We start from the raw sequence: 16846 nt of genomic DNA, 5'->3' as shown, positions 1-16846 counted from the left end.
TAATCACTGTATAGTCTATTATTTTAAATCTATGAAATCTATGATTTCAAATAATATGTTAGGTGATATGACCAGTATTTTTCCAAATATTATCAAGGTCAGGTTGAAATGTTTTCACCTTGAGGCTCTGTGCATGGCTTTGTCTTGGTTGAAGTGCTCTTCAGCAAGACAATGAACCCTAAACTGCTTCTGTGTGCAAGGACTGTTCAGCTTTAGAGAGATAAGTGATAGGTCACAGCTGTCCTCTGTCTGAGAGCCACTCTGGAGAGTAAGAGCCTCTTCTTACTCTCCAGACTTTCAGGTGTGACTGTGAAGCATGAAAATCAAAGAAGGGAGAAAAAGAAGAGGAGGTACAGCAGGATTTGGCATTCAAGGCCAGTCTTTGAAAACAAACAAACAAACAAAGCTGCTCTTGTAATGGAAATGATGCGTCTTGTGGTCAGGGTTGGAATTACTATGTTGTATTTTTGCAAAAGTGCATTTTAGCTGTTGGATGGATTCGTGGTTTCACCTTTGCTGCAACTTCTGAGGGCTGGTAGATCTACATCTTGTTGTGGTAGAACTGAGGAACAAAATATGAATTTACTTTAACACTAAATGTGTATTATGCCATTTCTCCAACTAGTAATACTAAGTAAAATAAAATAAAATAAAATAAAGGTCGATTGCTGCTGCTATTTGGGTTAAGAGTGAACATTCTTTTTTTTTAAAATTGGTGAATGCTATGAGATAATGTTTGCAGAGTTTTTCTCTGTGTTTGGCTAAAACTTCTTGTGGAATTCATTTAAAATAAACTGTTGTATGAAGTGCACCTCCAACTTTAACCCATTGGTGGTGCTGGAGTTTTTGAGCCATGGGCATAAAACTTAGTGGAAAGTATCAGAGGGTTATCATCAACCAGATTTCAAAATATTTTAGCATGCAGTTTTCAGATCAACCATATACTTCAATGGCAGGAGAACATGAGGGAGATGATTAAAGAAAAAGAATCAGCGTGGATAATGTTTAACCCATAGTATCATCTTCTTCTCTAGCCTTGTTTTGGTGTTTCAGAGGTGTTACAGTGAGCTCACAGTAATCTGACACAGCTGTTCAAATGACTGTACTATTTAGACAGGAGTATGCTGCGGGCCCCTTTTCAAAATGGCACGTCTCCACCCGCTGGACAGCAGAAGTACTACAACTCTCATTTCTGCAAGATAGAAACAAATACGAATCTATGGTGTCTGGTTAATGAACACACACTGTTCTCTCTAGACAAGTGTTACTCTCCATCAAGTCCCATTTTTAAAGCTCTACAGCACATGTATGTGTGTGTCTGTAATCCCAGCACCTGTGATAAAGAGGTCCTGCGTATATTGATGTGGCCAGCTGGTCCTGCTATTTAAACCCATGGCAGAGAGTAAGGGAGTTTAGAGGAAAGAGAGATGTAATATCAGAGGAGGCGTGGGGGAGATATGAGGGCTGAGTGTTGACAGAGGAAAAGGGTTAAACTTAGGGGCCAAGAAAAGAGCAAATCACTTTATGAGTATTTCATTATATCGATCTGTATTTACAGCACTATAGCTGCAGGCATTATACATTAGACTGGTATGTTAGAGAAAAGTGAAAGAAATGAGGTGAAATAGACCATCCACACAACCTTAAAAAACAAATCACAAAAAATTATGTGCTGACTAAAATATGGAAAGCAAACCGGTGAGCATAAAATGATCGGAACCCAAAGTGCAGTTTTCACTGTGACAGAACTTTGTGCATCTTTCTGAGCTGTCAAAGCAAGGTCCCATTATTGTGAATAGTTTGCAAAAAAACCCTGAGCCTCTAATTCATTCTGTTTGCTTTCCATGTACACTTCAGGTTGACTGACACGTGAATCAATAGTTAATAACTGTATTTTGGTTTTGCAGTCAATTATTTCTCAGGGGGACCCAAAGGGAGAGAAAAAAAAGATACAGATAAACATGCCAAAAATGGATACCACTGAGTCAACAGCTAATTAAAATTGTAATTGCTCAGTTACTTTCTTACAGGAGACAATGGAGTCTTTATTAGGAAAGCAGAAATAAATAGAAGGCAGAAGTGGTTATGGCACAGTCATAATAACATAACAGTACCACCAGGGGGAAGAGCAGCAGTCTGGATGATGAAAATATAGAAGAGGTTGATTTATGTGCGTAGTATAGTTTAGGTTTCAAAGATAAAATAGACTAGACCTGGTTTTATTTTTTAATCCATTTAAAGAGTTTGTGTGATATGATGATGAAATATTAGACTTGAAATAAATAAACAGCATCCATCGACTAGCTACCTGGATACATATTCTTTTGTGTACTGCAGCCTTTAATTTCCTGTATTCATTCGAGGTCTGTCAGTAGTATTGAGTCAGCTTCTAAATGAACGCACAAGATGACTCATTAGATTACTGCGACCGCTTCTAGGCAATGACTTTTGACACCTGGTTTTATAATTTCCTCTTTGTGACACAGCAGAGAATCATTTTAGATATTGATGAACACATTGTGTTTGACAGTGACGGAGAGCAGAGGGGAGAAGGTGGCCCAGTAATTACAACTGCGTTGGTTGTAAGCAACGTTTGGTTTATTTATCACTTGTTTGGACTGCCGCTTTGTTATTTTATGATCTTTACCTTATAACATAAAGCGCCTTGGGGCTGCAATACTGCTCAGCATGCGGAAACAGTCATCTGAGACTATGGTAAACATAACAGAGCACTGAGCAGCTGAAGGGTTGGGTGAAAAAACAGGCCAGAAAGAAAGGAAATATCACCAGGCGACCAAAAACATATCTAAAATGAACTAACTTCTGACTATGTCACAATGTTAAATTATACCTTTGAACCATCTAATGAAAAAGGTTATCATAGTTTGCTTCCATGTGTGCAGGGCCCAATAACAAGTTATTGCAGATTTTAAAGGTCAGTGGAGTTGTGACTGTTTCCTCAACTTTTTGTTAAGAGAAATGTATTTTTCATTGTACGTGCCAGCTAAAATCCTTTTATGTACGCCTTTACATTTGCCTTTAGAGGTGATGCACACAGTACTGTGTGCCAGTTATGAGCTACCCTCATTTCTTTATATTTTGCTTCCAAGGAGCCAGACTTTCTCGTGCTTTTTCAAAGTGCTCTGTATAGTTCTCCGGGCTTTTTAAAGATCTTCTGTTGGCTGCTTTTTTCATCCATTTTTAGGCCAGCCTTGGTGCCTGACCATTTTCAAGGAAGCATAAAATAGGCCTCTAACTCAAGAGATGATCCACGGTTGTGTTTAAATGTAGCAAAGCGCCAGTTTCAAATTGTATCCTTAGGTACTTTGTATTTAGCTTCCTGTTGAACAAGAAGATCATTTGTTGCAGTTTCTTTAGTTTAATCTATAAAAAATGCAAAAGTTAAGACAGTTTGACAGGCAATTACCTTGTTGCTATTTTTCCACCAACAAGATAATTCCCAAAGTGCTATAAGCATAAGCATCTCAACACGATGTGCAGTTTGTCCTTAAAAAATTTGAGGAAACTGGACAAGTGGAGGGAAAAAGAAGGAGGAGCAGCCCTAAAAGAAAACTATCTGTAGCTGATGAACAACATCTGAAAGTCACGAAGAGGAAAAAATCTGACAAAGGACCTGACAGATGCATCTGAATGCTCTACTGATACACCTATTGTTCACTAAAGCCTCACCAGAAATGGTCTCAGTAGAAGGTTGGTTGTCAAGAAGCCATTATTATGGAAGGAAGCAGAGAGGAAAGGCTGAGGCATGCCACATTAGAGAAGAACTGGAAATCAGTGGCAACAGGTCAGATGGAGTGATGAATCAACATTTCTAATATTTGTTTCAAATATTTGTCAGTATCTACAACAGAGCTCAGCAGAGAGGTAAAACAATAAGCATCGAAAGCCATCTTTAAAAGGCAGCGGAGGCTTTGTCATGGTTTGGGGCTGCATTTCAACCAAAAGTACCATCTGATTTAGATTCACCGTGCAATACTATCTTCAAAGCATCTGATGGCAACACCGTCATTCATGACAATGATCCCAAACACCCTCGGAATGGATACCTGGATAGAAAAACACACAATGGAACACTATTGTCTGTTCCTCGACACAAAGTTTGACCACCCATGGCAATAGTGAGGTCATCATCTGGCCTCCTAAGAGCCCGGACCTCAACATTTTTGAAGCAGTGTGGGACCATCTTCAAAGACAACAGAACAAAGGCAGCCAACATCTAAAGAAGAGCTTTGAATGTCCTTCACCAGGTCTGGAGAACTATTCCTGAACACTACTTTAAGAAATTATAAGAAAGCTGCCAAAGAGAGTTCAGGCAATGCTGAAGAATAAAGGTGGTCAAACCAATTGTTGAAGAGCTTATTAGAATTGTACAGCAATGTTTTTGCCTTGTGTACTGTATTTCCATATGTGTTTGCATAGTTTTCAATAATTCACCTTCACCTATTTCCCATTTTCCCAGCTAAATATAAAAAATCAGACATGACTCAAGAGTGATGCATAGAACTGTATTTCAGCATGGAGTTTCATTACTGTCCTTCACAGCAGTCCTTCAGACAGATATCTCCCATGTTATTATGCTGGCTGAGTTGGCACAAGGATGAAGGTAACAGCTCAAAGCTTTTTAGTTGAGTGAGCTAATGTTTTGTTCCTGTCAAATGCTGTAAAGCAGCACCGGAATGGAGACTTCCATAACAGTGCTTTGTTATACAGCACTTACCAAATATACTTTCAGATCCCCACAGCAATACATTTACGACATATTGAGAATCTTCGCCAGCACAATATATCAATGTCTGATCAATTTTGAGATTTGGGAGATTTCTGGCACAACTTCAACTACAAAGTTCTTGGAGTATCGACTAAAATCTAAAGAGGTGCAATCGCCAGTGGCAATTTTAACATGTATTTAATACATTTCAGCTTGTGGGTTTCATAAAGCTCATTATAAGCTATTACAGAAAAAAAATAGGTTAAATGTAGAGTAGAAAAAACTAAATGATTAATAATAGCTGTCTGACATACTGATCACAAATGAGACATTATTGGATAATATGTTCATGTGGTTTAAAGACAGTCATGCTTCCCTGGCAATAGATGAATGAACTGGAGAAGTGCGACCTTTATGACAACCCCAATGAGGCCACAAGCTGAGGTCAGTCAAACAATAAACTTGTTCTATATACTTTTATACTTTTGCTGAAGCTTTATTCTCTTTAATTTAGCCAATTGTTGATACTTTTCACCAAACCTTATTCTTCAAATCACCCAGGCACCCTCAAATACCACTCTTACCTCTATGAGGCCCAATGGTGATTTGAAAATCTGTCACTAAAACATTCACCCTGGTTGTTCCTTTGTTTGAATGGTCAAGAACTATGACTTCTTCAAGAACTACTCTGAGATCTGTTATGTTTATTTATGTTTTTTAATCCACAGATTATCATCTGCAATTATCTGGAACAACAAGAGATAGCCCTCTGTGTGGGAGATTCACAATTCTCTTTGCTGGCTTTCATCTCAGTGTTTACAACTGATATCAGGACACGCACTTTAAAAAGTTTGACTCAGATATAAAGCAATGTAAACATATTTAGTCTTAATAATAAGTCTTAATCTTGCACTTACATTGCTTATACAGATACATTAGTGTCGAGCAGAGTTAAACAGTTTGTGCATGTAGATAGACTCTTTGTGACAGGAAACAATTGCACACACAAAACACACGAGCACATGCAGCAGAGCACGATTAGCCCTGGCAGCATTTTGGTTGGAGCCTTATCTGAAGTAATGGTGGATGAGAGTCTTGATTCATTTTCCCCTCTCCTGTCACACTGAGGAGTTCTTTGCCTGGGGACAACACTTCTCGCATAATAACACCCTCAGTATCAAGAACACACTTGGGAGTCATCCTGCATGTTTAACACAAATATGCAGATTCTCACTATATGATCTTATCATTTACAAATCCACATGCTTTATCATGTGTTTTCATCTTCAGCTTGCTCTTTGTTTTTGAAGCACAGGCAATAATATATATATATATTTTACATAATGCAAACATGACAAGTACCATCGGCTCCTTGTAATGCTAACTGACAGATGAGAATAGAGCGCTTAGTTTTTTTCACCTTGAAAGGGCTCTCTTTTAATGTCATGTCATATTAGTTGATGTCACCTGGGACAGGGCGTTAATAATGGAGATGAATGGAACTGTCAATGGAAGGGAACAGGTGTTTTATACTGACACGCAGGCACAGAGAGGAGAAGACAGTCGCGCTGAAGGAAAGTGATAAAGGCAACATGAACGGCTGCAGGCAAGTATACTGTATACACTTTAATTAGGCACTGGGAGAAAACAGATCATCTTGGGAAAGAGATACACAGCTACGTATTTTCCAAGAGGAGTGTACCACTACACTCTCCTGCTGAATGTCAAAACCACAACTGAAGACCCTTCAGTTCACTAGATGGAAATACAAAATTGGTTAAAAAATCCACTAGAAACTAGCATTTTTTGGCATATTTTGGCAGCAATATTGGAAACAATTACAATGTACTTTAACCTACTTTGATGCTCCATCTTTTCTTTTTGCGGCAGTGGTCCAACAGGGCAAGCAGTGCTTGTCCAGTGAAATCCAAACCAGAAATTTCAATAAGGAGAAATTCACTGGAAAACATTGACTAGATTTGTTTAAGTACAAAGCTTTTATCATATTATATTAATATAATTATATCCTATTTGGCAACTGGACTCTATGCTGAGGTAGCAGAGCAGAGCAGAGGAGGAAGCGGGAGAAGACCTGTGCAGTCTAGATGCTTGTGGTAGTAGAAATGGAACAAGTGGAAGATTGATCTCTGATTAACACAGTGGAGATGGAGAAGAGCTGAAGAATAAGAATTGATTTTGACAGCATGGGAAAGAAGTGATTAAAAATAATAGACTAAAACCCAAATAGCTTTGGATACAGGCAGGCAAGTGCATACAGATCTTTGTTGTTGAAAGTACGCACAAGTTTATCAATTTGAAAGTTCAAGCTTGTCGAGCTGAGAGGACAGCAGCTGTTTCTGGTTGTTGCACATGTGCATTGCAGATAAATCTCTCGTGTTTGACGGGAAATTTATAGAACACTAGTGAACTAGACAAGCTACTGTTTGCTTTGGTTTCAGTGCACTGAGATCAGTTGCTATTCTTTGCAATGTGTAGAAACAGAGCCAGTGTTTGCAAGTAAATGTGTTATCATCAAAGCCTGGATGATAGAGATGGGACATCAAATGCAAATCCACTCTTCTGCATAAGTCATCACATGCCATGGCTCTGGCTGTAGCTTGAGCAAAAGCCACATAAACAGCTTGTCCTCACTAGATTTTAAAGCAGTTTATAGATGAAAAGCTGCCCTTTTCCTTCTCCTTCTCCTCCTTTTGTGATAGCTATTATAGTTTTGCATTTTTTAATTTCTATTTATTTTTATTTAATTTTACATTTTCAGTGCAGTTTAGTTTAAAGCCTAGGTTATACTCTGTTGTGGACACAGACACAGAAAGATAGACCTCTGATAGTGGAATAGTCATTCTTTTTATACTTCTTTGACATCCACTCGAGGTCTGCCGTCTGGGGACCAGGTCTAGTTGGTGCCCAAAAACAGGCAGGTGCACGAACATCCGTAAGAACCATTATGCTAACCATCTGATAATGTAATTTTTATGTCACTGGGTCCTGAGTGGGCCCTAGCAGACTCATAGACATGGAAAGCATAATCCCTGCTTAGATCATTTTTATGATTCAAAAATGTATTACATGTAATAGTCATTAGACTTTAGTTTAGTTTTTTTCAAAGTAAACATTATCTTTTAAGTGAATTTATTCGCATCATCTAAGGTGAGGGTTTGGTATCTTTCCATGATTACTTTTCGATTTTTGGTTACTTTCCTAATCCAAACTCCAAATAAACTCTGTCAAACATTGTGAGCAGAAAAAGAGGAAATAAAAGTCAGACAGCTGGACAGAAAGACAAAAAAATAAATTAAAAAAAAGCTGACAAAAAATGATGACGGGCACATGGAGTGGCAGCAGCTGTTGAGATGTTGGATGTATCACTGACACCACACTGAGCTCAGAGCAGAAGTGCAAAGTGAGAGGAATTTGGTGAGGAGAACGCGTGTGCGTGTATTTGTGTTCAGATGCGCCTGCTTGTGTCTATCAACGGCTGAGTGACTGAGTACAGCAACAGCTGTGACAGACCTCTCGAGCACAGCTTCACTGATATACGACACACATGAAGGCATGCACACGCGACTTAGTCAGTCCTGTAGCAACAGCAAATCCAGGAGACGCTCTTCTAAAGCACAGCATTGGAGTTTGTATAGTTTGCATTCATCTACTCTCTTTTTAAAAAAAAAAAAACTCTATTAAGGATTTTCTTCTACACATTCTCGCTTTTGTTTTTGCTGAATCTAATCAAGGAGTTCTTCAAAAGAAGTGGTTGGAAATGGCTGTTTTGATGAGAACAAATCTCTTTTGATCATGACTGACACCAGAAATGTTGCAGATTTCTTCTTCTTTCACTTTTCTCTACTTTGAAGGATATTCCTTCATTTCAGTCACAACAATGGTCTCCCAGAGCTTGACTCTTTAAGCGGATTGCTTTGTTTTGGGGGGATTTCAAGGCTGCAGAAATCCAGCACCTGGACTAAACTGATGTCCACCATTGGCTGTCGTTCCTATTGTGGTGTTTTTGTGGATGACTCACTCAGGGGTAATTTTCCAGTTTGCTAACGCTCGCCATGCTGGAGCACCCTCCATGTGTCCGGATTGACCCTGCCCCTTTCAGGCCTCAGCCAATCAGATGCAACATGGATAAGCCAGATATGCGTTTTGAGTTAGAGCGCCAAGCCTGTCAGAGTCTCAGACAAGGTGGGATACCTGTTTCTAGTCACGTTTCCAGTTCACAGCACATGAACATTTTTAGAGCTGCACTCACACAACACATGAGGATTTGAAAATGTGTGTAGCTCAGTTTGATTGTATTAGTAGTTCTTTTTAAGTAAAGAAATTTTGTGAAAATGTACACTGAATATTTGTAGATATTACATCAACTGTTTTAAAAATTTAGGCTTTCCCATCAAAGAATAGAGGTTTATTTTCTGGGCCGAGGTGTTAATGGGATCAAATATCCTGCTAGTGCCTTGGTTACAGTTGGGGCACAGCCAGCCTGGGCACAGCACACGTCGCCTTGAGCAGATGAACCGAGCAACCTGTTGGCTGGAGGTCCCTGGGCCTTGAATCAAAGTATCTGGACAGAGAGGAGTGTGGACCAATTTAGACAAGGACAAACTCCAAGAGGCTTTAGTTTCTTTTCATTAAAAATTTAAAGGCATGTTATGGTGCATTGCCACAGTTTCAGTTATTGAAAAATATGCAATAACTAATAAATAGCAAAATAACAGCCGCAGCTATGCCTAGCAGAGACTGCCCATGCATCCTTTCACCACATCGCTTCTCACGTTTTCCCATCAGACCGTGTGTGCACAACCTTTTAAGCTGTCCTTACACTTTATGTACTTGTGTGCGAGTTGGCAGTTTACAGTAATGTTCCTCTTAATTCACAGGGCGGTCTAGAGGGATTGGGTTTCGAGTGGTTACAGCATGGTCGGAAATAGAAAACTTGTGGGGCGGAGGAGAGAGGGGGGACACAGAGGCAGACCACAGGTTGGGGGCAGACAAGAGAGTCTGAACTGCCCACTACATTGTGTTTACCATACAGAAGACTCCTTAGGAAACAAGAAAAGACTGATGGATAAATACACACTGTAACTGACTGTCTCTCCACAACTTTGAAATAGAGGTGGTCCACAAATCCATGCACATTCAATTTAATGTAGAAAGCACTCTGAGTGAACTGTTCACACAGAAGTGAACCAGATGTGATACATCGGCTAGCCATTATCACTGTCACACATGCAAAGCGGTCAAATATGTGAAAATAATTGTATTATTGTTATATATATTTGGAGGCCCCGGGGCAGACCCAGGACACGCTGGAGAGATTATATCTCTCGGCTGGCCTGGGAACGCCTTGGTGTTCCCCCGGATAAGCTGGAGGAGGTGGCTGGGGAGAGGGAGGTCTGGGCCTCTCTGCTTAGGCTGCTGCCCCCGCGACCCGGCCTCGGATAAAGCGGATGAAGATGGATGGATGGATGGATATTTGACTACCTCCTGTACTTGTACCTCTGTGTCCTCAATGAGTGTTTTGGACACCTCATCATGCATCAATTAAGATGTGAATTGACATCATTAAACAGGTTCTGTCAGGGAGGCTGTGTGTCAGACAGGAGTTGGATCCAAGATGCAGGATTCAAAGGACAGAAAGTAAACTAAAAAGCAGCTTTAACGCTGAGCCTGAACAAAGCACACAACCATCAAAGACTAGAAACGAGGAAACCGAAGCTACAAATCTTCTAAGAAACCACACTGGCAGGGAGGACACAGCCATGAGGAAGAATGTGACAAGGGTCAAGGAAATACTGAGACAATATATATAAACACAGAGGATAACGAGGGAACAGCCAACAGGTGGGAAAACAGCTGAAACTAATTACAGGTTACAAGACAGGGGAAATAGAGCTAAATACAAAGCAGAAGAGATGTGAGACCGCCAAAATAAAACAGGAAGAAACAGTGCACGGGAACTGAAACACAGATAAGACAGAAGGCTAAACAACCACAGAGACAGACTATCTTCACAAAAATGCATGGGGAGCACAGGAGGAGTATGATTACAGAAAAAACATAGAATACAAGCAAAGTAGAACCAAGATAACAAAACTAAGACGACGTGAGGATACAAATAGTAAAAAACAAAGGAATTACAGCTATAATGAGAACCAAAACCTGGAATAACCATCTCAAACTCAGTATATCCAATAAATAAGAATTCAAAAGTCCAAACACAGAAGATACTGGGTCAAAGACCTAGGATCATGACCACTTCTGAGTTTTTCCAAGGATACCCTAGTAAGCTGTACAGGAGATCAGCCTCACTAATTTCTGATAAACGCTCAGTCTTTTTGTTCTGGAAGAAGAGGTTTGTGACAGATGAAAATAAGTTATCGCATATGAATGGTCTCGTTTTACCTACATTTTGACACCAGGCTCGTCTTCTAGCAGTGATGCCTTCTATGTAAAAACGTTTTTTTAACATGCCCACGTAACTGGCTTATGGAGTGGCTATGAAATAGAGAAATAACACTGGTGTCCATATTATGTTGCTCAAACAACTTTAAGTCATGAAGAAATTTCTTAGGCTCAGTGCAGTCTTTGCAATTTGTTGCTTCATTGCCTGTTCAGCTTGTGACAATTTTAGTTTCTGATAATGCAATTCAATTCACCAAATCAAAAACAGTCGCCTGAATGCTTTGTATTGTAAGGTAAAGACCCTACAATAAAACAGAGAAAACCTCAACAGTCAAATAACCCCCTTTGACATAGATCCGATGTTTCATTTTACTCAATGAGCACAATGGGCTCTTTTGCATGGTCAAAGTGCTGTGTGCATAAACTGTTTATGACTAGGCTAAAGCGAGACTTCCTCTTATGTAGTAGCGTTTGACCAGTGAGTGCACATTCCAAACATAGATTCTTTCTCAATACATACAGTAACATCACTTTGCAAATGTAAGTGTTTGTCAGTGTGTGTGTTTATATGTGATTACACTATGCCACCATAAGTGGAGGTTAAAATGTGCATCTGCACTGCAATGTATGTTTGCGTGCGTATGCAAATATTATGCATGCTTGTAATGAGTATCTGTGTTAGTGTTTGCTTAGTGTGGCTGCCCATGTTTCCCTGCAGGAGCCAGTTAAATCTTTCCTGCTGCCAAGGGGAGAAACTGCACCATCCATGTCAGCCAAGTCCTCATCACAGAAATCAAAGCGATTTGAATGCTTTTGTAGTCGCTCATAAGGACTATCTGTAGATTCTAATGGGCCACAGTAACACAGCATGGTCCCATTTTTTCCAACTCAGGGAAGAAAATGTAGGCCACACTCAAATTTCTGAAAACATTCAGCTTGTCCTTATTAAGTAAGACTTTTTACAGGTATAAAGACAGAAGACATGAACCTGAAAACCTGAAAATGTAAAAGGAAGACAGGAGATTTAAGAGATAGATGTGGAAGTTTGGATTCAGGTTTAGAAAAGACTTGAAATCTGTTAATATCCAAATCTTGTTCATTACAGTACATACAGTGCAAAAATCTTGACTCGCCCCTCATTTCTTTATATATTGTTTCCAGTGAATTTCTTGTCATTTTGTCATTGTTCAAGTGGTCTTTAGTAATAGTTCTATAGGTTTTCTGAAAGTCTATCAAAGTTTTTCTTTGAACATTAGCAGTGTGGGATCATTTTGACAGAGAATGGAACAAAGGCAGCCAACATCCAAAGACCTGTGAATGTCCTTCAAGAAGCCTGGAGAATTATTCATGAGGAATTCTTAAAGAAATGACAAGAAAGTTGCCTAAGACATTGTTGAAGAACAAAGGTGGTTTTACAAAATATTGACTTTCTGGCTTGTTAAAATTGTACAAACTTTTGCCTTATGTGCCATATTTCCAATTTGTACATGTTTTAGAAAAGTAGCTTAACCTAATTCCCATTTTCCTAGAAAATGGGAAGAAATGAGGGGTAGATGTTTGCATAGTACTGTATTACAATTAGTGGTTTCAGTGTTTTCTGTGCAGCATTTCATCTATTTTAACCTCTTAAGCCCCAACACCCCGGATACGGGGGCAAAAGGCAGGAGATCGCATTTGGGGTTAGGCGTTGGGGCTTAAGAGGTTAACCTGATTTCAGTTCTCTAACAAACTGGGCAATAATATGTCTATTATTTATCATATGGAAGCAATTAACTCATACCCCTAAGGTTTCGAATGTAGTTTTCTGAAATTATCGGCCCTTTGTTAGTCATTGGTGCTACTTTCGGTCATTACACAAATGTACTGTTTATAAAGTGGGGGAAACCTGCAGTCAGGTGAGACTGAAGAAGTTACTTGGATGAAAAAGGAAAAGTTTCTTCCTCTATAAACACTATGACCAGATGAACCAACTTTCTGTGACCCCCACTATTATTTGGTTAAATGTCCCTTGGCAAGTTTCACTTCGGCCAGCTTCTTTTGGTCGCCACCAAAAAGCTTCTGGCTTGAGACTGTCTGGATATTTGACCATTCCTCGTGAAGGAATTGGTAGTTGAAGTTAGTGTAAATTGGATGGTTTCTTTGCATGGACCTGGCTTTTAAAGAATAGTACATACATTTTAATAGGTTTGAACTTGGGGATTTCGGAAGCCTATTCCAGAAAATGGAATGGTCAGTCTAAATGTTAGCCTGCTTTATTCAATAATCTTTATGGTCAGACGGGACACAGTTGAATGCCCCAACAGGATAAAGATCCCAAAGATTCAGCAAAACTGGTTTTTTGGAATAGCTGAAGGGTAACATTAAGCTTCTGAAACTGGCTTCTGAAAGCTCCAACCTTAACTCTTTTGAAAATTTGTGGCCCATCATTGAAAAATAAATCTTAACCAGGAAACCAACCAATTTAAATGAACTAACAATTTTGTCAAGAAAAAGTGGTACGATGTCCAGCCCAAAGTTTATTGATGGCTACCATAGGGTTCTGGTCAAAGTGGTACATGCCGAGGGACATTTAACCAAATATTAATGGTGGTGTATGTACATTTGAGTCTATATGTATACTTTTGACCCCGTGTTGAGAAAATCCATAATAAATTCAAACTTTTTTTACCCAATTCTTGTTTTTTAACATCAGTTCCCCCCTGGAAAAAACAGTTCGAAGACAGCCCAAAATCACCTACATTTAACCAAACTGTATTTCTGTATTAGTTTATTTCTTTTACTTGTCTAAAATTGACAAAGTGCTGATCAAGCATACCCACATGGGGTCTTAGCCCATGGTGGAGGAATACTCTGATGAGGAAAGATGAGCTACAGTTTGAATGTCACTGGGGTGACAGTCAGCTTCAGCCCAGAAAGTACAGCAGTAAATTTTCACTTTATGGATATGTCCTTTCAAACCACTGATCAGACATTATGGCTCAGCACTGAGTACTGGATTTGTACTTACTGTAGAAGGTTCAATTTAAACATTTAATAGAACCTATTTAGGAAAATGAGAACAAAATGTGACCAGGCAAAAAACAAAAAGAAAGAATATTATAACACAGCTATTCTGTTGTGCATTTCCTCACTTTGTCATAAGATTTTCCCCAAAAACTATCAAAAGATGCACGCGCTTCATTTGTGTTAAAAGAAACAAGCTAAACATAAATGTTTGGCTTTGCTACATGGGAACCAAAACCTGCAGCTGAGACCAAAAGTTATTTATTAATCCCATTCAATCACCACGTCACATTGTCATATTGCCTGATCTGCTCTGAAAAGACCTGTGATTGTAGGTGAAGTTATTTCTTATTGATAGTCACAACTTATAATACGCTGTGCAACACCTCAGCCACACTTCTATGTGGCAACTGTGTGTACTAATACTGTGGATGCAGAAAGTCAGAGTGCGTGAAAAAGACCTTCACACTCAAAACATTTCCAGCTACTGCATTTTACTGCAACTCACTGCTCAGATCAAAGTGCTGATGAACAGAAAATCCTTTCCTGCCAGTCCATATTTTCATATCATCTTGAAGTTCAGCCCTCAAAATGTTTTGCAGATATAAATAAAGTTGTGTGAACAAATCAATAATTTATAAAATACAATCAAACAAGCATCAAGTTCAATCCAGGTGCTCTCAAAATGAGCAGTCTGCTGTCTTTTTTTTCTCACACTCTGTGGGATCTTGTAATGTCACGAATGTGTGACTGTGGGCTGCCATTTCATCAAAAACGTGAAACAGGAAACTGCCAGTACGTGTGTTCATGTGTGTGTCTGACTTCCCTTTGTAGTGTGTTACATAACCTTTGTGCATCCGATCATAAAAGATCACAATTTTTGTAGCAGCTAATAGTGTAGACAGAAAAGTCCTCATAGAGTAACTTGGATATATCACTGCTTCAATCTACTGCTTTCATTTTGCTCGTGGGCATTTGCTTAGTAATGTCTCTACCTTTGTGGCGTTCGGTGGGTGAGAACTGAGATAAACATGCATACACACTCAGTCTGATGATGTTTTCCATTCATTCTGCCGCTACTGACTTGCATCTTGGTGTTCAGTTCTTCAGCTGAAGTTGCAACAGAGAAGGAGCAGAGAGGAGCTCGTCAGCCAGGGGATCATGCCACGTAAGTTACAACAAAACACTTTTAAGAAATATTTTGATATGAACTGTAAAATGAAGCTGATGTAAACTCTTACAATAACCTTGTTAGTAGATACAACCAGCACATCTAGTACTGTGCCAAAGTTTTGGGTCCCACTGTATGGTTTTTTATATTTTGCTGCCAAAGAGCCAGACTTTGTTGTATTTTTTTAATTTGTCCTTTTGAAAGCTCAAAGTTTTTCTTTGGACACTGGCTGCTTTTTCACTGATTTTCAGTCCATTCCCTGTATCTCGCCATTTTCAGTAGAATGCTTTTTGCTTGTTTGTTTCTTTGTTAAGCCACTAAACACTGACTGATCAATCATTCAAGCACTTAACTTAATAGATAAACCAGAGTTGTGTCTACACATAAGGGGCAACTTATCAAAGAAGTCATTTTAACTTAAATAGACTGTTTGTTACTGGCAGCCTATCACAAGAACATCTATTTTGTTCCCATTTTTTCAGTTGAATTTATCCAAAATGTCAAACGTAGCAAATTTTGATATAAATAAAACTGAATTTCACATCAAAAAGGCAATTCTGAAAGAATTATTTGTCAGTTATTTGTCATGACATATAACAGCATGATGTACAGAGTCTGAACAGTATCTGAATGTCATCTCCTAAGAAACAGGAAAAACTCCAGTAACACAGGACCTTTAAAAATTTCTGAAATTGTCATCAACACATACTGATGAGGTCAGGAGAGAAGTACAACCATGAGTATCTACAGCCGTCTGTACAACACTCTGTCATGGTTTAGGGATGCATTTTAGTGAGTGTTGTTGTGGATCTTGTCAAAATTGATGGAATTATGTACACAGAATTATGATTCGATTTTGACTGACCATGCAACACCATCTGGAATGATGAAAAAGATGAAAAAGATCCCAAATACACTACCAATGCAGTAAAAGGATAGAAAAAGAGACTTAGACTTTGAGACTTAGAGCTTTTTATTGTCATTGTGCAGTTTCTTGCACAGCCAGATTGGGTAGCTGGACCACAAAGTAAGAAGAGAAAACAATATACAACGAGGGGAAAAAAAAAAAAAAAAAAAAAAAAAATATATATATATATATATATATATATTTTTTTTTTTTTTTTTTTTTTTTTTTTTCAAATGAACCAGCTGCTAGTTAACGAGAGACACCCGGAATGGCTAACCGAAGGCCGGACGGTCCTGATCCCCAAGGACCCCAAGAAGGGACCGGTCCCCTCCAACTACCGACCAATAACCTGCCTCAGTACTACATGGAAGCTCCTGTCAGGCATCATATCGGCTAAGATGAACAGGCACATGGGTCAATACATGAGTGGGACACAGAAAGGAACTGGCAAGAATACCAGAGGCGCAAAACACCAGCTACTGGTAGACAGAACAGTCAGCCGAGACTGCAAGACCAGACTGACCAACCTGTGCACTGCCTGGATTGATTACAAGAAGGATCTTGTCAAAATTGATGGAATTATGTACACAGAATTATGATTCGATTTTGACTG

At 39.1% G+C, this 16846-nt stretch overlaps 1 protein-coding gene across 4 annotated transcripts in view; it reads left to right on the top strand.

Annotated features, from left to right (window-relative positions):
• The first annotated feature begins 8332 nt into the window (after positions 1 to 8332).
• Positions 8333 to 16846, top strand: part of LOC101482632 (myocardin-related transcription factor A) — a 37944-nt gene continuing 29430 nt past the window's right edge. For 3 of the 4 annotated variants that reach the window (XM_076883004.1, XM_004560784.4, XM_076883005.1), the window contains exons 1-2: positions 8333 to 8932; positions 15258 to 15323. In XM_076883004.1, coding sequence (XP_076739119.1) covers positions 8803 to 8932; positions 15258 to 15323 — 196 coding nt within the window. In that variant the 5' untranslated portion in view covers positions 8333 to 8802. Of the gene's footprint in view, positions 8933 to 15017; positions 15165 to 15257; positions 15324 to 16846 lie in introns of those variants that run through there. The other variant, XM_076883006.1, reaches the window with a different exon arrangement.

The sequence above is a fragment of the Maylandia zebra genome, linkage group LG4 (genome assembly GCF_041146795.1).
Source record: "Maylandia zebra isolate NMK-2024a linkage group LG4, Mzebra_GT3a, whole genome shotgun sequence".
In the NCBI taxonomy this organism is placed as follows: Eukaryota; Metazoa; Chordata; class Actinopteri; order Cichliformes; family Cichlidae; genus Maylandia; species Maylandia zebra.
Note: the sequence above shows the minus strand (reverse complement) of the source record. Positions and strands in the feature narration are given on the sequence as shown.